Source organism: Mastacembelus armatus, chromosome 6 (assembly GCF_900324485.2).
Source record: "Mastacembelus armatus chromosome 6, fMasArm1.2, whole genome shotgun sequence".
Lineage (NCBI taxonomy): Eukaryota > Metazoa > Chordata > Actinopteri > Synbranchiformes > Mastacembelidae > Mastacembelus > Mastacembelus armatus.
The window spans coordinates 23773651-23797235 of NC_046638.1; the positions used below are offsets into that span (position 1 = coordinate 23773651).

The 23585-nt window shown below is 39.3% G+C and overlaps 1 protein-coding gene across 1 annotated transcript in view; it reads left to right on the forward strand.

Moving 5' to 3' along the window:
* Positions 1–23585, forward strand: part of shank3a (SH3 and multiple ankyrin repeat domains 3a) — a 249953-nt gene that overhangs the window by 78637 nt on the left and 147731 nt on the right. The window contains exon 2 of the mRNA XM_026310747.1: positions 6923–7363. Within this exon, the coding sequence (XP_026166532.1) occupies positions 7058–7363 (306 nt within the window). The 5' untranslated portion in view covers positions 6923–7057. The remainder of the gene's footprint in view (positions 1–6922; positions 7364–23585) is intronic.

A 23585-nucleotide genomic window follows, 5' to 3' on the forward strand; every position in this document is an offset into this window, starting at 1 on the left:
CCTTGACCTCTTCAGTATCCCAAGCTAATGTGGAGAGATAATGCAGTGCATGGTATGAAACAGGTCTTAATTGGCTGTCACGCCTTATGAAGTTCTCTTTGGTAAGCCCCAATGATTATTAATAGGCTTTTCATCAAAGAGCCAACTGTCATTCCAGCAGCCACCCTGGAAACACAGACATCAGTCGCTACAGTACATCCATGAATTCTGTGGTTATACAGTGAGAAATCATAAATAGTGCAAGACAGAAGTAGCTGAGAACAAGAGAAAGTAAGTGCAGCAAAACTTTGCAGAGAAAAATCAGTGTGGATGTCTTTTACTACACCAGATTCTGCCTAGACTTACTGTAAACTCTTTTCTAATGCAATAGGTTTTCCCAAACATTAAAATGTTTCTTTCTCTCAGTTTGTCAGATTTTGCAGGACCATCTGCTGTAATGGATCAAAAAGCATCATGAATGAGTTTGCCAAGCAGGATTTCTACTCTGGCAACTAAATCAAAGCAAATGATTAAAACTCATAAATGGAGTAACATTATCTTGCTGTAGTTTTCATGTATGTCAGCTGTCTATCTGAGCATAAGAGAATGAAAGGAGGGGCACATTTGCTTGCTGTGTCAGCTGATGTGAACTGGACAGAGACATTTGCTTTGGGATGTGGTGCAGCTACTGTAGCGTATTGATTCCAAAAGCTTTTAGTGCATAGCTAATTTTCCATATGGGGCCTTTGAATGTGGCCCTAGGACTCTAGATGGGTCAGGCAGTATCTTTTTGTATTTACAATTTATTTTTTTCACTATGTGTGATTTGTAATGAAGCATCAGCTAATACTGTACAAACATATGCCTGCACTTTTTATTTGCTGTTCTATATGCTTATAACTTTAATGTAAGATAAGATAAACTTTATTAATCCCCTACACCACCTACATGCACACTTGTAAAGTGCACACTGCCTATAACAAATTGTTGCAGGACGTCTTAACCATAAATGTGACATTCTACAATTCAGTTTAATCCAATTGTCTCCCTTCTCTCTCTATTACAAATGTTTTTTTCTAACTGCGTTTTAAAGTAAATAAATACAGGGAACTATAGTTAAAGTTCGTGTTGTGTTAGGGGATCTGTTTATTGAAATTGTACCATTTCATTTTATTTCTGATCAAAGAAACAAAATGACTCAAACAACATTTGTTTCTTTTGATGAACGCGATTTAAAGAACCAAGTCCTTAAAATGATCCAGTCTTCCCATCACCATTTCCTGTGTGGCTCTGACCTCGTCCTATCTTGCGTTGGTTTGAGAATAATGTCATGAACTGAATGGAATTGAGGACCAATAATTTGCCCACTCTGGTAACTCAGGTATAAAGGTCTGACTTTATTTCAGCAAGATAACAGATTTAGTGCAAGGAGTGAGTGACCAGTCATTGGAAGTGAAGCCGGGGTAGTCGTGATAGATATAGAAGGTGAGCTGGGTGGTTTCAGCAGAGCAATATCTGGTGGTCCTGGTTTTCCTGGTCAGGGGATCCAGGGAAATCTGGACAACTCAGAGGAGCACAGGGATTAGTAGCAGGAAAATATGTTTCCCTTATTGTCGGTTAAGCCAGCTGACGTCAAAGGAAAGACGTGGAGTCCAAAAAGCAATGTGTCTTTTGTCAGGTTATACTAACGACTCGGAAGGTCAATGAGCCGAAAAACCAAAGTCTTCACTTATTAGTAGAAACACAAAAATCCTCTTGAGCAAAACCGACTCTCTGTGTTAGTCCCTAAATACAAAATAGGCATGAATAAACTTAGCTTGGAAAAGCTCCTCTGATTCTTGTGTGCATTAGGGCAGCAAAATCCTCTTGGATGAGAACAACTCCTCCCATGAAAACAAAGGTAAGATTACTTAGCTGAGCCTGATGAAACGAGGAGGTCCATGATCAGTAGTTTTTGTGAAAACACCAGGTAGCATGGTTTCACAAACAACCTGGCAGTTTGTCTGTGGTTGAGAGAGGGTATATAAACCATGAGCAGAAAACAGAACACAGGTGAAAACAATTACCTAATCAAGTGAGAGAAAGCAGTAAGAAACCAGATCCTGTATGATTCTTCAAAACAAAAGCATAACACCGGAAGTCAAGCTGCGGATCATGACACATAAATGCTAAGTGGCACATCACACCAGTGGGACTGTACCCATGAAACGGTTAACAAGGGGGATGGCATCCTCCTTCATTGCCCCTCTTCCCCCTAAATGTGTATCAACTAGTCAGTTCACTTCAAGACATGACATACAGCAACAGGGTAGATCTGCATACCTGTCCTGTATGCAGGCAGAATGTCTTTTTCTTGTCTAATGGCTCATGTCTGACTCCTGCCATACCCATGTAAACATGTCATGATGCAAATGTTTCACTTCCCTGTCTTTACGTGCAAAAACACATTGATTGCGGATTTAGCTCTGAACACATCCTACAACTCTGTTTCGACCAAAGCAAACCCACCAGCTTCCTCAGTATCCATCAGAACACGATAAGAAGTTATTAGCATAGCCAAAGGATGACAAAGGCACTGAGGCATTTAACCATCAGCATCTGCCATTACAGCATATGAGAGCTCAGAGAACAGCCATTTCTGCCTCAGCTATACCCTGGCATCCAGTTCTTCTCAGCCCTACCAATGAATTAGCTACATACAAACAAGAGCAGAAAGACAATGCAGGATAGAATGAATATAAATGTATTAAGGGGCAGAAAGATAAGTGTGTGAATGAGTGGATAAACTTCAGTTTGAGTGGCCATGACTTTAGTTTTACCAGGTGAAGAGGAGCGTGAAGCAGAGTCTGATGGGGTCTATGAACAGTTATCACATTTACTCCAGGCCACAGGCTATATGCTTGATTTGTCAAAGCTGACTGTATGTAATGCTCTCCCTCCCTCTTGCCAACCATCCTGTAGGCCCACTTTCTTTTTCGTCACTCTGCCACAATCCTTTTTTCTTCTACGCTCCTTCCCTTTACTTTTTTCTTGGCTCGCTGACTATCTCAACCACATCCTTTCTGACCCTCTCTGCTTTATGCTACTTCAGCCAACTGCTCACCTTTATCTTTCTCCCTCCCTCTGCCTCTACCCACTTTTTTTTCTTGTGTTTAGGTTTTAGAGGGAGCAGGTTGGCTTGCAGTGAATTTTATTTGTGCTTGTGAAAGTCATCATGTATAGCTCTATTGCAGGGACTGCTAAAATGTAGTGGATGGTACAGATGCACACATTTATTGCACTGGATCTATGCACACAGTGCTCTGTATGGTCATGAATTATTCACCGTGTTTTCACTGGGCTGGAGCGCAAAAGACGGGGTGAGAGGGAGTGGGGTGAAAAAGATCCAAGTTGAAGAGAGTAGAGGCAGTAGCTGTTAGCTGAGGTATGAGAGCTAGCCTGTTTATAATCCTAGTCCTCTCTCTTAACGCTCCCAAGCAAAAGAGTTAGAGAGAATCTGGACTGCAATGTTAACCTATAGATACACTCACTGCTCGTTTAAGTTTAACTCTGTTGTCAACCAAATCTATACAACAATATATATGAAATATAAAACACTACACTATGCACATTATTATTAAATGTGCAGGTGAACTGTGTCACCACATAAATAATAGTGATTTATTAACCTGCCCTGGTCAGCAAGTGTCATTTTTTCAGATTCACAGTTCAACTATTTCATTAAGAGGTTGAACAACGGCCAAATAATAATCATTTGCTCAATGTTTGCATTTTCAGTGCTAATGTATGGAATTAAAATTAAAACATCAGAAAGTGAGTGTCACTCTACTGTGCCGAATATAACACTGAAAGAACAGCAGCAGCTTTTTCATTATTGATTAATCAGTCAATTAATTGAATTTATTTCTTGTTTGTTTGCTTCTTGATTGATGAAATTAAAATTTTAAAACTTTTAAATTAAATTTATCTTTATTATTAAACAGGGAAAAGAAAAGAATCCTCACATTTGATAAGCTCAACCCAGTAAATTCAAGCCATTTTTGCTTAAAAATAAAGGAAACAATTAATTAATGATCAAAATTGTCACTTAGCTATATATGTCAATACTTCTACTGTCTCATTCATTTAGTCATTGGAGCTCTACTTAAAGCCTCATACTCCAAACATACACAAGAATTACATCTCAATCTAAAACATTTTAGATCTGACAGAATAAAATCCAGTAAATTGAGACAGCTAAATTGATTATATTATATAATAACAGTTTATTGCATATTAACCTAAATTCTTCTTCTCTTGCTGTATTTCTAGCTACTTCCAGTATGTAGATCTGTGTGACAAGTGCAGTTGCTCACATTATTTATCCTCATATGATGCAAGTAGGATGAAATTTCTCTCTGGCCATGGCCCAACTATCAAGAGGTATCATTATTGCTGATTGTCAAGCCATCTTAGGTCCCATGCATATTTCCCAGACGTTAATCCTCCCCACAGTGTGATCTGTTGTTATTTACAATGCATGTACTCAGATTATTTTACCTCACATATAATTTGGAAATGTGCAAGTGTTGAATTCTAGCTGCTGCCACCAAAGCAGTTTAAGATTTTGGCTAAGGGTTATCAATTTTATTTGCTCTAAAGACCTTGTCGGTTGAAGTCATACAAATAAAGTGATTGGCTAAATCCTCTAATGTATTAGAGCTACCTGCCATGCTCTTTCTCCATGGCTAATGGGATTACATACGGTAGAGTATCCATCAGTGGCAGAGCACTCACATACTGTAGTGATGGGGAATTCACACAAGTCACCTACTGGTGGATGCATAAACCATCTAACCTAAGATTGAGAAGAAAGTATTTGACTTTGGGTTCATTTTTTGATGTACCTGTAAATATCTGAATGAATAATTTGTGTTTACTACATCTGAAAGCAAACATGTGCCTCAAAATTAGCACATTGGTGTTGGCGCTGAAACTCCCATCTGTGAGGTCTTTCCACAAGGTCGTTGAACATATAGGATAGCAGCAGGATTTGCTTTTAAACTGTTTTCTCTGAAAGGCTCTTTGCAGGAATCAGAGGCTTTTCTGATTTAATGAGTTGATATTTTGGCTGAAACTGTCATCACAGGAAGTCCAGTGACACATAGTGGGACTTGGCAAGAGAAAGAGCAACTTGTGGAAATTCTTCCCTGCACACAAATTAGGATGGAGGAGTTTGTGTTGTGTTTCTTTTCAGGGTGAGTGACATGGGCAGACCAGTGAAGGTACTTCTACTCTCTGGACTTGGCTGTCGACAAGAATGGCCAAGTGCAGTTTGAAAAACACTTCTTATAACCTTCACTAGGTGGCAGACAGGGCTTTACCTACCACATATCACCTACAGGGTAATAAGATTGAAATAGCTTATCAAAATACTTGACAGGCTGTTGAGAGCAGAATGTCATCCATAGCTGAAACACCACAGCCTGTCTTATTTCACTTGATTTATCAGTGTGTAAACCCTTAGTTTAAACTCATAAACATATCCTTCAATATCTGTATCTTAAGTGTATAAATTAGTAGAAGGACGCTGACTTCAGGTTGTGTGTAAATATGTCAGCAGCTTGTGTTTTTGCAGGTTTTGTGTATGTTTGTGTGTATTTGTCTATATTGTATATCTGCATGTGTGTGTGAGATGAAGTATTCTCAACATATTATTTAACAGCAGATTCCCATGTGTTTTTTTCTCTAAAGTCCTCACATCAAATTTCACCCAGTATGAAAATACTGTCTTGGGTATCTCAGATCAGCTTGAACAATGACGGCACTGGGAACACAGTGGAACATAGCACTGACTTAAGCTTGCAATTAATAATTTACAGAACTGCCACAAATCTTTCACAGCACATTTTACTTGCATGAGACATTCACTTGTTCAAATTACAGGCTGAGTAACAGGCAGTATTAAAACGTTGAAGTATTTGTCGTACACACCACACAGAGGTCATGTACTTATCTCCTGGGCTAAACATTTTCAGTGTTCTCTTGAATACTAAGTTGAACTAAATATGAACTGAATAGGTCTATACCTTAGGCATATGTGTTGGTCAACAAACACAGCAATAGTTTTTTTATTTGTTAATAAAAATGACTTAGAGACAGTAAAATTGCTTTGGGGTGTTTTACACTTTACTTAAAATCCAGATTGCCTTTATTTGTTTAGCTCTCAATCACAGTCAATGTTTCACTGGGCCAGCATCATGTAACTTTAAGTAACATCAGTGTCCTCTATGAGAATGGCCCTCAATGAGAAGAACTCCCAGTAAAAGCTCCTTTTGTTTTTTGTTAGTTTGCGCTGTCTGTGTGTTTACCAGGGAGCCATTTTATCAGCAAACCCCTCACAGATAGATAACGTGAAGCATGAAGGCCAAATTCTGCCGAAGATTGATCTGAACAAACAATGTCTCACATCCCCATGTTTTCCTGAAGTCACCAGTGTCAGGACATCACAGCAAACACCTATGAACATTGTAAAAACATGTGCAGAGTTGATTTTCGTGACTTATGATGAGAAATTTCTTAACATTTGGTGAATTTACCTTATATAATAAATGTGTCAGCATCATATCACATACAGTTAGTAATAAATGGCCAAATACTCTTATGCAAATGTTGATTTATTTTCTTCCTCTGTTCTGTTATATGTTCTATTTAATTTCTCTCCTTTTTGCCTGGTTGAGTAGGTATATCTTTTAAAGAAAGAAAATCACAGATTCAAGTAAAATAATCTTACACAACCGTATAAATGCAGTTAGTTCAGTCTTGCTTTATTGCTGCACCTCTTCACAGTTGTATGTCCAAGTTAGTTATCTTTTCTTTGTTTTTACCCTCCCTGTGTTTCGATCCCCCCCCCCATGCCACCCTCCTTTCCTGCCTTTCTCTCCCTTCCTCTCCTCTCTCCCAGGCAAGTGATGCACGCAGCAAGTGGTGTGTGTGTAGTGTGAGTGAGACCCATTGTGTGTGTGTGTGTGTGTTAGAGAGAGAGAGAGAGGAGAGAGAGCAAGAGAGAGAGACATAGACCGAGCCCCTAACACAGAGCATGCCTCAGCGTCCGGCAGCCGGCAAACATGAGCCACCCAGCCCTCCACGGCAGGACCAGCAGCAGCACACACACACACACTCACACACACTCACACACCCTCACACACACACAGCAAACGGCAGCCAGGGGGCCAGCACTGACAGCAGCAGCTCCCGGGAAGAGGACAGCGGCGTTCCCATTCCTGTCGGTGTTGTGGCTTTCCATCCCGGTGCAGTGCGGTGCCACAGTGCCAGAGCACCTATGGAGGAGCCAACAGGCAACACCGTGGTCATCCGCATTGGAATTCCAGACCTACAACAGACGGTAAGAGCTTGTTCTGTAGCCACTGCTGGAGGATGGATGAAAGCGAGGGAAGCTGCCTCTCCCCCTTTTTCTCTGACAGAGTGTTTTCTACTTCTCTTCTGTCTACTTCATATATTTAGCTGATTTTCTTTTAAACACCTTTAGTTTTCTCTCTCTTTTCTCTTTCTTTACCATCCTTTCTTCATGTCATCTCTCTTCGCTCTCCTTCCACCCTCTTACCGTTTCTGCTATACGCATGTAGAGGCTGTATTTGCTGGTTATTGGGGGTTCCACTCCCCCTGCCTGCTCCACTGATGTCTTGCTAATAAATCTACCTCTTCATTAAATGGGCTTCAGCTGACTTTGACAACTGGCCACTTAGGGTGAGAGGACGAGAGGGAAGGAGAGGAGAGGAAGGGAAAAGGCATCAGGTATAAAGAAGGCTATGAAAAGCATTGTAAAGACACAGAGTGGAGAATCAGGATAATTACACCTGAACTGTGGAGCCTCATCCCCTGATCTGTCTGTCTGCTGCTGCTGTTTGTGCCCAATCTTACAATCTTCTCATTAAAATCTTTACCCTGAAGATTTAGCCTGTCTGTGTTGTATTGCAGCCACTGAAAAAATGCAGAACCATTAGACTATAACATTGCTCCTTTTATAGCCATATTTTTAGTACGCACTGTACCTCTCTGTACAACATGTATGTGGCCACACTGAAGTGTGACTGTCTGCATTCATTAGCTATAGGAGGAAGTGCTGAGATCCTAAAATGTCATTCAGGTTCTGCTATTGTCATTCATATGGTTGTTCTTCAGCAACACAGCAACTGAGTTCTTAGTAATTTGTTCTAGTGTTTCTTTGGGCTACACCTGTTTAAAGTCAGTTCTTTATTGTTAATTACACAGATTGAAATGATCTTCAACAGAAAGTGATTGCCTGGAACTGCAGATTAACACAGTCAAGAATAAACATTTTACCCTTAACTGGCTGTAAAGTCAAGTGCCACCAGTTCATCATATCCTCAACCTCATGTATGCATCTGTTATATCTCTTGTGACATTTTCTATAAAGCACCACAGCATCAAGCTTTTTATTACTAATGCCTTTGTGTCAACACACCCCTCTTCTTCTGCTCTCCAATTTCCACTGGAGATATTCTCTCGAGTTAAATGCAGATTAACCCTTTACCAGACGGTCTGTGCGTACCTGTGCTCAGTTTAAATCTGCTTTTGGTTCTTTCTGTGGGCATTAAAGGTGAAAGCAAGAGGCAGTTTTTGTGTTTGTTACTGCTGATTACCTCGTTGTTGTTGGCTGCTTGGTTGCAATGGTCCACTGTATCTTAGAAAGGCTCCAGCACTTCATGCCAGGAATAAAGACAGGAAATAAAAGAAGAGCAGTTGGAAAGAAAGCAGAGAATTCCCCAAAGCTGCTGCACAGTCACTGTCTGTGAATAAAAAGGGTTTTCAGTTGAGCTCAGACAGTTGCTCCTACACAAACACACACTCACACACATATTGAAGCCTGCAGATTCCTCCCTGCATGCACAAACATGCCTATAAGTCATAATCCAATTACTAAGTGACTTCTTTGATGTGCTTACGTAAGGTAAAGATGCTCAACAGGTCATCAGTTTCACTTCCAGAGAGTCACACTTAGTCCAGTATATGGACAAACAGACAACAACACATATATTGTGAGATGGTGTGAGATGGAAAGGCAAACTAAGAGACAGCCTGAAAGTTTGACAGACAAACATAGAGGCAGATGACAGATGGTCGGACTCTGACAGTTTGAATCTTTTATAGAGTAGTCACAAGTGACTTGTGTGTACTCTGAGTGAGCAGGAGATTACACTAGAATAGTCTGCCTGAAGAAGGATTACACGTCTCCTGCTGCTTTTCAAGCCTGGATCAGGAGAATGAAGCGCCATGCAAAGATCGCACCAGACAGCACTTTTCCTTTTCAGTAGGAGAGAAAGGAAGAGCAAGGTTTCACGTGACGTAAATCCAAAGTCTAAAATGGCTTAACCTTCCAACCTCCTCTTTCGGTGTGTAGTGTTACGTATCCATCAATGTGCTAATTAGTCTGAAATGGAAATATCAAATGTTGAAAATATCAGATGTTTGGACTTTTGGTCTTAAGTATTCTTATTTTCATATTGTTAAAGTCTTACCATGAGTAGGTGGACCTGAAATGAATCATAGGGACATGGGATGAATATTATTGGTGTGACTAAAATTAAACCGTGTTGATTGTTATATAGAAGTCTTGGTCAGTGCAGCTTTAGGTAAGTATTGTGATCGAGCAGCAAGCGACAGTGACGTTTCATTAGCAGTTGATTCCACCATTTGTTCAGTCTGACTGTTCTGCAGATTATTTGCAAAGATTGTGCTGTTTTTAGAACCATGGGTATTATTTGTCATTCATCATATCTAATGCCACAAAAACTCAATTTCTATGATTGAAGCAAAAAGAGACAGCTTCCCAATACTGCTAATGGGTGCCATTCATCTCTCAACAAAGAAGAGGGAGAAACTGAAATACATAGTCTATACCTGCATTCGCACTTCATATCCATTTGTTTCACTTGTTTTTGTGCATTTTCTCTCTGGTCATTCACAGGAAGCATTTTGCTGCCAGAAGTATAGAAGTGGTTATTCTACAAATCGAATAAACAAGGGAAAAGATTCCCTTTTACATTTTCAGGCTGGTATGTGTCGTCCTCAAGTGTGGATACTTTATAGACCTGTGGTGTCTGTGCAGTACGTTTACAGTTTGGAGATCAATGGATTGGTTTTAGGAGCTGACTGTTTTATATATCTATGTACATATTCAGGATTTTGCTGCTGCTTGCAGCGTACACAGTTATCAGGTGTGCTGTTTTTTCTTAGTGGCATGTTTTCACAGTCGAGTTTCTTTACGCTTCTGCCACCGTCTTCTGTCTTGTCATGTTCCAAGTGTTTGGTGTCCCCTTTGCATCTCTGACAACGTACTCACTATGTGCTGCTGTTTTGGGACACTGAAGAGTCATTTTATCGACATATTCATGGAAACTTCATGTTTCATTTAGAAGACTGGCCTTACTAACCCCATCTCTGTCTGCTCACTGGATACTGTCTTGTTATCATCACCTTCCAGCTTCTTTTACAAAGTCATTATGTGATGAAGGCGTGGGGGCTTATCTGATGACCTTTTGACTGACCTGACATTTGAGAACTTACACAAAGTCAAAAGTTTAAAATCACCTTGATTTTCCAGTTGTTATAAACATGTGTATAAGTTACTGTAACTTTTATGTAGTATACATGTAGTATGTTATATTACTGTAGTGTACTTTGAAATTAAATCATCACACATTTTGATAGGTGAGGTGAATCTGTTTCTTTTAGCTGTTCTATTTCCAGTACCTGTTTTCTGAAACAGCAGATCGATCCTTTTGGTCCCAATCATTCATTATTAAATAACACCTGCCCATGATGTCATTACGTTTTTGATGTAATCCAAGGTAAAGTGGATCAGTTTAACAGCTGTAGGTTTTGCTGTAGTCAGTCCATGTCTAATGTTGAGCCACCTTAGGTAGTAGTGTGGAAGCCTGCTGTTACAAACCAGTTCATCTATGCTGTCGGTATCTCCAACCCTGTTTGGTCAATAGATGGATTGGTTGGTTCATGTGCATGTGCACAACCAAGAATTCAGTGCCTGAAAGAATTGCTGTTCATAGTAACTGCATGTTTGATCCTGCACTCTTTTAACTACATCTGTTTAAGTCATTGGGTACAGAAATCACATGTTTTAGTTGAGATAAAAACTGTAAAATGTTCTATTTAGAGGTTCAATTCAATTCAATTCAATTCAATTTTATTTGTATAGCGCCAAATCACAATACAAATCATCTCAAGGCACTTTACAAAAACTAAAACTAAAAACCCAACAAATCCCTTATGAGCAAGCACTTGGCGACAGTGGAGAGGAAAAACTCCCTTTAACGGATGAAAAAACCTCCAGCAGAACCAGGCTCAGTTTGGGCGGCCTCTGCCTCGACCGGTTGGGGTGACTGGATAGAGGAGAGAGAAAAGAACAGCAACAATAAACAACAAATAGACACTGCAGGTTGGTGGGACCAGTAACTGCACATCAGCGATATACAGCTCCAGGACCAGGGACACCTGCAGAAGGTACAGAGAGAGAGAACAGAGAGAGAGAGGGAGAGAGCACAAGGTTAGTGACATTCAATAGTGGAATATACTTGTGAGGTGGGAGGAGAGGAAGAGAGTGTCTGCCTCCTGAACCCAGGCTGGGAGCTGGTTCCACAGGAGAGGAGCTTGATAGCTAAATGCTCTGCCTCCCATTCTGCTTTTGGAAACTCTGGGAACCACAAGTAGACCTACACTCTGAGAGCGAAGTGGTCTATTGGGATAATATGGTACTATGAGGTCTTTAAGGTATGAAGGAGCTTGATCATGAAGGGATTTGTATGTGAGAAGAAGGATTTTAAATTCTATTCTGTATTTTACAGGGAGCCAATGAAGATAAGCTAATATAGGAGAAATATGATCTCTCTTGCTAGATCTTGTCAGGACTCTAGCTGCGGCATTCTGGATTAACTGGAGGCTTTTTATGGAGATACTGGGACATCCAGATAGTAATGAGTTACAGTAATCTAGCCTTGAGGTAACAAATGCATGGACTAGTTTTTTTGCATCATTTTGAGACAGGATATCCTAATTTTGGCAATGTTCGGCAGGTGGAAGAAGGCAGTTCTAGAGATTTGTTTTATGTGTGAGTTAAAGGACATGTCCTGGTCAAAAATAATGCTGGAGGCCAGGGCTATGCCATTTAGGGTAGCTATAATTTTAGAAAAGTTATTTCTGAGGTTTTTAGGCCCAAATACAATAACTTCTGTTTTCTCTGAATTTAAAGGTAGAAAGTTACTGGTCATCCAGGCCTTTATGTCAGTTAGACACACTTGAAGTCTGGTTAACTGGTTTGTGTTAACAGGTTTAATAGATAGATATAACTGAGTGTCATCTGCATACCAGTGGTAATTAATAGAGTGCTTCCTAATAACATAGCCTAAAGGAAGCATGTACAGGGTGAACAGAATCGGTCCTAGCACAGAGCCTTGTGGAACTCCATAACTAACTTTTGTGCGTGTGGAAGGTTCATCATGGACATGAACAAACTGGAATATGTCTGATAAACAGGATTGGAACCGTTTTAACGCTGTTCCTCTGATACCAGTCACATGCTCCCGTCTCTGTAATAAGATGTTGTGGTCGATAGTGTTGAATGCAGCACTAAGGTCTAGGAACAAGTCCATTATCTGAGGCTAAGAGAAGATCGTTGGTGACTTTTAACAGTGCTGTTTTTATACTATGATGTGCACTAAATCCTGATTGAAAATCTTCAAATAGTTCATTCCTGTGTAAGTGGTCTGATAGTTGCTTAGCAACAGCTTTTTCTAGGATTTTAGAAATAAATGGTAGGTTGGATATTGGTGTATAATTAGCCAAGACTCCTGGATCAAGACTAGGCTTTTTGAGTAAGGGTTTGATTACTGCAGTCTTAAAGGCCTGTGGTACATAGCCTGATTCCAGAGATAAATTTACTAAGTCTAATAAAGATGAGTTAATATATATTTAGAGCAATCTAAATATTATATTTATATGGATATAGTATTCATAAATATGTTGGCATTAGTGTGTAATTACCTTCTATTGCGTTTTCTTAATCTTAGAATGAGTTTTTTAAATTTACACAGATAGCAGGTTTCCTTTCATAGAGCTGGTCATGAAGCGGCACCATGTCTCTACAGAAGCCCAGCACAGACAAACCTAGACAGAAAACTTTGGTTTGTTTTAAACTGATTTAGAGACAGTTTACATTTAAATTCGATTATTGTTATACTAACAAGTGTTTCTGTTATTTTGTCCACCCTAAGTAACAGCAGCTAGTTGCTGTGTCTGCTTGATGTTTGGAGCTGAGCAGGTGTTGTACAGTGGTTTTTGTTGCTGAATCCAAATGTTATTAACATCCATGTTCCAGGGAGCTCAGTAAGTGCTGAAGGCTGTTACAATCCACAGTTTGTCAAGTTCACAAGGAGCCTCAGGTGGACTTTTGTGGATTTCTGTTCAGACTTCACCAAAACTGTGAATTTAAACCATAGTGATATGAATAAGATGATTTTTAACAACAGAAAATAATTATATACAGATTTATTTTAATGTACCATACTTTGAACAGATTGAACATACTCTTTAATGATGATAACATTGTTAATATCTAATGTTGTGTTTGGTACTTTATGTAAAAAGGAAATTTTACTGCACATTCTGACCTTCCGTTACGGCTGTGATGTAAAGCAGCATGTAAACCTAGATATAAACTGCTGAAGCTCTTAGTATTCTGACTAAGAACTGAAAAATACTTTAAAGTGAGTTACACAGTCCGAAGTTTTAGGTCATTGCAATGGAAACACATGAGGTCTTGAATTCTGTCTGGTAGTGAATTTCATCCCCTCACAGTTTAGCAGCTTTGGAGACTTGATATATACAGTGGGTACGGAAAGTATTCAGACCCCTTTAAATTTTTCACTCTTTGTGTCATTGCAGCTATTTGCCAAAATCAAAAAAGTTCATTTTATTTCTCATTAATGTACACTCAGCACCCCATCTTGACAGAAAAAAACAGAAATGTAGAAATTTTTGCAAATTTATTAAAAAAGAAAAACTGAAATATCACATTGTCGTAAGTATTCAGACCCTTTGCAGTGACACTCATATTTAACTCACATGCTGTCCATTTCTTCTGATCCTCCTTGAGATGGTTCTGCTCCTTCATTGGAGTCCAGCTGTGTTTAATTAAACTGATTGGACTTGATTAGGAAAGGCACACACCTGTCTATATAAGACCTTACAGCTCACAGTGCATGTCAGAGCAAATGAGAATCATGGGGTCGAAGGAACTGCCCAGGGAGCTCAGAGACAGAATTGTGGCAAGGCACAGATCTGGCCAAGGTTACAAAAGAATTTCTGCAGCACTCAAGGTTCCTAAGAGCACAGTGGCCTCCATAATCCTCAAATGGAAAAAGTTTGGGATGACCAGAACTCTTCCTAGACCTGGCCGTCCAGTCAAACTGAGAAATCGTGGGAGAAGAGCCTCGGTGAGAGAGGTAAAGAAGAACCCAAAGATCACTGTGGCTGAGCTCCAGAGATGCAGTAGGGAGATGGGAGAAAGTTCCACAAAGTCAACTATCACTGCAGCCCTCCACCAGTCGGGGCTTTATGGCAGAGTGGCCTGACAGAAGCCTCTCCTCAGTGCAAGACACATGAAAGCCTGCATAGAGTTTGCCAAAAAACACATGAAGGACTCCCAGACTATGAGAAACAAGATTCTCTGGTCTGATGAGACCAAGATTGAACTTTTTGGCGTTAATTCTAAGTGGTATGTGTGGAGAAAACCAGGCACTGCTCATCACCTGCCCAATACAATCCCTACAGTGAAACATGGTGGTGGGAGCATCATGTTGTGGGGGTGTTTTTCAGCTGCAGGGACAGGATGACTGGTTGCAATTGAAGGAAAGATGAATGTGGCCAAGTACAGAGATATCCTGGAAGAAAACCTCTACCAGAGTGCTCAGGACCTCAGACTGGGCCGAAGATTCACCTTTCAACAGGACAATGACCCTAAGCACACAGCTAAAATAACAAAGGAGTGGCTTCGGAACAACTCTGTGACCGTTCTTGACTGGCCCAGCCAGAGCCCTGACCTAAACCCAATTGAGCATCTCTGGAGAGACCTGAAAATGGCTGTCCACCAACGTTCACCATCCAACCTGACAGAACTGGAGAGGATCTGCAAGGAAGAATGGCAGAGGATCCCCAAATCCAGGTGTGAAAAACTTGTTGCATCATTCCCAAGAAAACTCATGGCTGTACTAGCTCAAAATGGTGCTTCTACTCAATACTGAGCACAGGGTCTGAATACTTATGACCATGTGATATTTCAGTTTTTCTTTTTTAATAAATTTGCAAAAATTTCTACATTTCTGGTTTTTTCTGTCAAGATGGGGTGCTGAGTGTACATTAATGAGAAATAAAATGAACTTTTTTGATTTTGGCAAATGGCTGCAATGACATAAAGAGTGAAAAATTTAAAGGGGTCTGAATACTTTCCGTACCCACTGTATGTGTGACAAAAAAAAAAAACAAAAAAAAAAACAGAAAAAATCTCGGTCATACTCTTGGAGCTTTTTTACTTTAAACGGCTGAGACTAAAAAATTGCTAGACAGAAAAGTGGGAGAGTAAAAACCCCAAAAAATACACTTGTTTTGAGAAGAAACAGACTAAAAACAAGACAAATTGTCTTCCAGTGCAGGAAGTGAATTGTACTTGATAAGATTTCTTGATATTAGAAAAAAAACTAGGCCTTAGAAAATAAAATACATCTTGAATCAAGCGGAAAAATCACAAGCAAATAATTGTTAAAATCAGCACACTTGACAAAGATTATATTTCTCATTTCAGGAGTAATTATCTTTTTTTTAAAAACAAAATCCAGATTGAATGAAAACTAAGCACATGTGCTTGGTTTCAGACAAAATTCACCTAATTCACTGCAAAACCATATCTGAAAAACTCTTTTTCAGATTTCGCAGTTTAGCACTTACCACATCAGCTACAGATTCTTAAATGAAGTTTATTACATTTTATATATTTATTATGGTTTCCTAAACTCTGTCTGAAAGCTATTTTGCTTGATATGCATGTAAAATTACTAACTTTTAGATTCCCAAACTAAACAATATCTACTTAATTCAATTCAATTCAATTCAATTCAATTCAATTTTATTTGTATAGCGCCAAATCACAATACAAATCATCTCAAGGCACTTTACAAAAACTAAAACTAAAAACCCAACAATTCCCTTATGAGCAAGCACTTGGCGACAGTGGAGAGGAAAAACTCCCTTTAACAAAAGAAAAAACCTCCAGCAGAACCGGGCTCAGTTTGGGCGACCATCTGCCTCGACCGGTTGGGGTGAGTGGATAGAGCAGAGAGAAAAGAACAGCAACAATAAACAACAAATAGACACTGCAGGTTGGTGGGACCAGTAACTGCACATCAGCGATATACAGCTCCAGGACCAGGGACACCTGCAGAAGGTACAGAGAGAACAGAGAGAGAGGGAGAGAGCACAAACTAGGGGAGAGAGAGAGCACAAGGTTAGTGACATTCAATGGTGGAATATACATGAGGTGGGAGGAGAGAAGAGAGAGGGGGGGGTTAGGGTAGGGGAGCTCAGTGCACCGATGGTCCTCGGGCAGTCTAGGCCTATAGCAGCATAACTAACTAAGGGATGGTTCAGGGTTGCCTGAAGCCAGCCCTAACTATATGCTTTGTCAAAGAGGAAGGTTTTAAGTCTAGCCTTAAAAGCACAGAGAGTGTCTGCCTCTTGAACCCAGGCTGGGAGCTGGTTCCACAGGAGAGGAGCTTGATAACTAAAGGCTCTGCCTCCCAGTCTGCTTTTGGAAATTCTGGGAACCACAAGTAGCCCTGCACTCTGAGAGCGAAGTGGTCTATTGGGATAATATGGTACTATGAGGTCTTTAAGGTATGAAGGAGCTTGATCATGAAGGGATTTGTATGTGAGAAGAAGGATTTTAAATTCTATTCTATATTTTACAGGGAGCCAATGAAAAGAAGCCAATATAGGAGAAATATGATCTCTCTTGCTAGTTCCTGTCAGGACTCTGGCTGCGGCATTCTGGATTAATTGGAGGCTTTTTATTAAGATATTAGGACATCCAGATAGTAATGAGTTACAGTAATCTAGCCTTGAGGTAACAAATGCATGGACTAGTTTTTCTGCATCATTTTGAGACAGAATGTTCCTAATTTTGACAATGTTGCGCAGGTGAAAGAATGCAGTTCTAGAGATTTGTTTTATGTGTGAGTTAAAGGACATGTCCTGGTCAAAAATAACTCCAAGGTTTTTTACAGTAGTGCTGGAGGCCAGGGTTATGCCATCTAGAGTAGCTATAATTTTAGAAAAGTTATTTCTGAGATTTTTTTTTTTTTTTTTACTTAAAACAAGTTTAATAGTCTTGCACATTGAGCTGTTGAATAGTGTATAACTCTCAAAACAAGATTAGTACAACTACATTTAAGATACTAAATCTTGGTTAACTCTGGAAAATGTAGACAGCAAAAACTATTAATCAACTACCTTTATTTTTTCAAATAACAATCAGACTTAACATGGGCTTTTAATCTGGTGGTCAGCAGTCCCAAATGCACAGTACTTGATGGCCCAAAGAATAAAATAATATGTAAGTATATATTTATTGGATTTTGTTTTATCTTAATTAGGTATGCACATTTTATTTTTCAAATAAAACAAAACATTCTCCTAGATTAAGGACAGCCAGTGTGAATCATCTCAGGCCTTCATGTTCTTCAGCACCATTTAGTTCTTCACTGCAGCTGGTTTTGCACTACATAATGCTTTTCGAGATCAGAACATTTATCATTTTGTTCTGGGCTTTTTTGGCTTGCTTCCTCAGTTGGGCTTCCTGCATTGTGAACCTCTGTTTTAGTCTCTGTTAGAGTTCACTGACCAAGATGCAGAGAGGCATACAGGGTTTTATTCAGGAACGGTGAGTGAGGACAGGCAAGCAAAAAACACAACATCTATGGCAACAATGCAGAGACCAGTGAATAATACAAAACACAAAAAAACCTAACACACAGCCAAAGTCCAAAGAGAGTTCCAAGGACAGCAAAACAAAATCCAAATGGTTGTATGCCGGTTGGGGGTAACGAGGGACAACAAGAACAAGACAAAGACAACCAACAAACTGGGGAGAGGGAAATGGTGGGTACAATATATATACAGGTGGAAGCACAAAGGACAATAGTAAGTGGGCTGGCTAGGCAAAATAAGAGTCCAGGCAGACTGGTTATTCCCTGTCTCCTTATACTTCTGGCTGACATAATATTTCCAGATGTAGTTGAGATAGTGACATCTCTCCTTGTTTTCAGTTGTTTTATGTCCTTTATATTTCCATATCCTTATCACTCAGCTTTTGTCGTAGAAGCAGTCCAGCAGTGTGTCTGAATGCTTTTTCTAATAGTTTCTGAGATATAACAAGACTGTCTGGTGTTCCCAACATTTAATATGAACCTGTGAATGTTCCTATATGATTTATGTAGATAATACTGTGTATATTTGTGAACTTTCCTCTACGTCTTTCCTATATTTCCTGTCCTTTGCCTCCCTTTCTGCTGTCTGATGTCTTTCATTCATATGTTTTTACTTGGTTAAAAGGTGGTTACTCCACTATGGTTCGACAGTAACACATTGAGATTGGCACAGGTGATGTATCAGTGATTGGTGGACATCTCTTTGGAAAGCCTCTCACATCCCCATGTTGCTATTTTTAGCTTCATTCACAGTGGCAGCAGGGGCACAAGACGTGGCTAGCATATTCATATCTCCATCTGCCCACAACATCCATCAAGAGAGAGAAAGATAGGGAGAGATTTGACCCAGGACAACATCCCTTCCCATTCATCTATCTTCGATCTGAAAGAGAGATAATGCACATAGGGGGAAAGGGTGGAAACAAGAGCAGTGTTATTTTCTGTCATATGTAAGATCTAGGTGGGCAAGGCAGAAAAGTGTTCTGTCAAACCACTACTGTTTTTACAGAGAGCACAAATATTCCAGCACCAGTATGATCCAGTACAGACCAGTTTGATACATAATAGTGAATTCTCTGTTTCTTTTATTTCTAATTCTTATATCCTGGTATAAGATTGTTCTGTCTTTAGTGCAGATATTAATAGTCACATAGTGGGCAAGAGGTACAAAAACTTGGTTACTTAGAGCTGGTTTAGAGATAGTCCAGTTGGATGCTAATAAATTAAATCATAAAACAATTACTGTTTGCTAGAGAATCGCCAGTTCTCATCCAACTGGGATTGGTTTATTGATTTATTCACCTTTTGGATTAACTCAGTTATATAGCTTCTATTTTTGGTTTCCCTCTCTGTTGTCCCCTTGTTCTGTCTTTGTTTTCCTCCGTATCTTTCTCTGAGTCCAGTCAAAGAGAATCCTGGGAATAGATGAGGAAATTAATATTAGTCCAATCAGGCTGCACTTTTGTTACTGTTCCAGATACTCATTGTTTTTATGGAAAGGGACACCTTTCTTTATTGTAATATTAAAAAGAAAGAAGAGGGCAATATATATTGATATATATTTTTTTAGGTGGCTTGAGTGTCCTTATGGTATGAACTAGAACAGTATTTTATGAGACTTAAATTTTCTGCCTGTAGTTTATTGTCAAGCACCCCTGAAGAGCTCGATGTTTGCACTCAGTACAGTAATGCAATACCCTCTTCCTTGCAAAAGCAGAGCCCCTGGCAATAATATACTCTTCCAATAAGCTGCACTACAAAAGTGCTCAGCCACATTCCTCTCAGCAGTCAGGGGAGATCAGTGTCTTCTGTTACAGCTGTAGTGAAATGAGTCTTGTAGCATTTGCTCAGAGGTGAGCTAGGTGATGGAAAAATGTCTGTTTCGTTATTCTGCTCTTGTAATGACACCAATTACAACTTAATTGCATTTGGCTTCTTGGCTTTTGGCTTTGCAAAGACAACACACCTATTTCTCAGTCTTATGGTTAAAGTCATAGTGATCTACATTTAAAACGTTAAACATGTCTGTGTTAAGACCTAAGAGGAGAGTTCTTTCAGCAGGGGTTGTGTACATGATGATTATATTCTCTCTGGGACTGTCTGATTCTCCCTCTTAACTTGATTTGGACACATTGATGCACATTATGCAATCAGTGGTTGTAATTAGGCATGGATTATGGAAAAGCTTGATAAGTCATATGATTCAGATTCTTCAGGGAAAATGCAAACATATATTTTCACTATTACTTAATTTTACTATTTCTAAATATCTCAAACTCTTACTGCATTGCAATATATCAAAAATAACCACTTCTGCCATATTTGCTGACTCTTGTAGTTGCCATGACTAAGAAAAGACAAAATATGACTTTATGATTTGTTTCAGGACTGTTTTGCTAGAGTTTATTACTTTTAACTATGTGTGCTATATTTACAGCACTCCCCACGAGAGCTTTGGCATGCAAAATACAGCTACACAAAGAGTGAAATGTTCCTGATACTGTTTCACAATTCCTTTGTTTCTAAGTGTGTGCTATGAAAAGAGACGCCCTGTGAAGGCCACAACTGACAAATGTCATGTATTAAAAACACACACACACAAACAACAGTCTATAAAATGCTAAAGATAGTCCATTCGACAGTTCAACAGTTTCAGCTGTTTAAAATACATATGTGATTTATCATTTTAAAGAGGAGAGGCACTATTAGGAGAAAATATAGTGAAGTAGATTGCATAGAGAACCCAGACAGCCCTCGATGGAGCAGGATGACAAAACAGGACATCACCCCAGTCCTGTGCCTGATATGGGAAATGCAGGGTAGAAGTGACATTTAAAAATTCTTGAACTCATTGAAAAGCTCACAAGGCATTTTGGCAAGTTAATGTTAGTGTCCTGACATGAGTTCAGACATCTTCAACAGCTCCAAGTTGAACTTGAGAAAACAATCCAACCAACCTGCTAAAGATCTGCAGTCCTTACAGATCTTGTCATTCCTAACCTTTACCAGGTGACTCTGGGCAATGACAACAGTGAACTGAGCTTTTCCAGTTTTGACCCGTTTGTTAATGATTCATAACTTAGAAAAGAGAAACAAGTTTTACTGGAACTGCCTTTTAAAATGAAAGTATTATCAATCAAACCAAGTGTGGTATTGCTACACACATGGGCAGATATAATGAGAAATTTGGTTGAAGAAACTGCTGTTGCCTCTCAAAGCTTTAAAGATGGCATCCAGAGACAGATTAAAGCATCAACATATTCTGCTGTGCAAAAATATAGTCTTTCAGAGTTTTTCTAGCAAAAAGCTGCATTAACCCTTTAAATAGACCTAAAACACATCAGGTCTTTGTCTTTCAATGTGAATTCCAATATTAATGAATATTAAAATATATGCGAATGAGCCCAGGCATCACACATTGCTGACTACCGCTGTTCCCCCAGGTAGACTTGAGAAATCACTGTGCGTATCAGGATACAATGGGAGGAGGAAGTATTGAAGCTTTTATATATTCAGCTGTTTACCAAATATTTGAGCCTGTATTTGAACCCGATGAGTCTTTTGTTTACCAAAATCAGTGATTAGCAGACGTCTCAGAATGGAAGCTTGCTTAGTGTCTTGTTTTTGCATAACAATAGCTGTTAGCCTGTAATAATTGGCCACTGCTGCTCAATTCATTGCTGCTTTGTGTTTTTATGTTGCCATATCGTTTATTGTGTTTAAAAGAGGTGTAAGCAAAATATATTTACAGACATGTTGAGAGTTTGTTACAATCTCAGTATCTGTTTATTTTCTCAGCTGATCCTAAGCAAAATCAATTGTGTTATGAGCTCTCAGTTTTCAATTGTAATAAATCAACTTATGTTAAATAGTAAATACTGTAAGTAGTGAAAAGCGGTTTTATATCCAAACCCTGCACACTCTGACATATTTGCTGTCAACAGATATACTTTTACTTCCAATTTTAGTCACTGACAAGTTGGCTCTGGGCGTCTGAGACAACAGGTTTCAAGTTTAACACTTGTGGTGCCATAAATTTTACTGGCCATGTTTGCTTGAACCTCAGTTTACAGGGAAGCAGACACCTGCCCCCTCCAGCAGAGGGATATGACAACAACCCTGTTAGTAATAAACTATGCACATACACCAGTTAGTATAGTGCAGGGCATCTATTTATGGGTATAACCATATGAAAAAACACATTTTGTGTGGAAAGGATCCTGAAGGTAACAACTATACTGGCCACTTTGAACATTTCAGCAAGTTTCCTTGGCAATTTACTAGGGTGCAGTGCTTCTTGGCACAGCCTGAGAGCAACTGGCTGATGGTATGCAAATTTGAGGAAAAGAAGCTAAAGTAAAAACAAAGAAAGGCAGGATAAATCTGTCCAGTGAAACAAAAACCTTTACCTTACTTGAAATCTGTTCAACATGTATACTGGTAGTTTACAGTGTATGTGCTGTATCTGTGGTTGGTAAGATTCAGGATAGTGTCATGCTGTTCTGATCCTAACACAGAGGATGCACAGAAATAGTGTACATTTCCAAGGCACTATGTGTTTGGCATAAAGTGGCTGAGCTGCTAAGAAATATATTCGTGGAAATATATTTGATTGTAACTGCTACTGTACATTGGTGATGTGTGTGTTGATACTCCAAAGTATTTGGGTAGTTATGAAATTCTCTTATTCTTTATTAATTTTCCATTAGTGTCTTATGTCTTGTGAAAGGACTGTCTGTTTAGGGATGGAGTGCTTTCTCAGCTCTGTTGCTGTAGAACTGACACCTTTTATTTACTCTAAAGTTATGGTTCTGCATGGGAAAGGTTAATAGATGATCATCATAACACTCATTCACATCACAGAAATGTACCACATTCAGAAATGAGATTTCACGAAACATTTGCATTCACCCGGTGCCAGGAAAGGAGAGTATCCAGAACAAACGGGCTGAATACTGAATTAGAAGTAGCTGCGTGTAGTCACTGACCAATATTTACAGGCTGCTAGGTCTTTAGTGATTCATGTCCAGGGTCCTCTGCAGATGAAATGTAAGGTTCCTCTGAGTCTCAGCATTTAAAGCTGATAGAACTACATATCTCTGATCTCCACCTTTCTACCTTGTTCAGATTTCACTAATACAAGCCCTTCTGTTGCTCCCTCTGATCTCCTATAGACACGCACATTTCCCTTCTTTTACATTAGTACTATTCCTTTCTCTTTCTGCTTTATTTTCTCAAACTGCTCCTTCTCAATGAAGCCAGAAAAGCCCAGGAGAGAGAGACAGAGAATGAATAAAGAGCGTAAATATCCTTGACCCAGCCTGCACAGGTAAAAGACCTTTGTTCAGATGGCTCGACACATCTCTACCTAAAAAGGACAAATAAATAAAGGAATAAATGAATGAAAATAAGTAAAAAGAGACTGGTTTTGTTCACAGGCAATATGTGCTGTAATCTGGCATTTACTGAAACTTGACTAAAACTTGACTTGAAGAAAATTTTAGTCAGACTTACCAAATATCCCCTGGCCTTGGC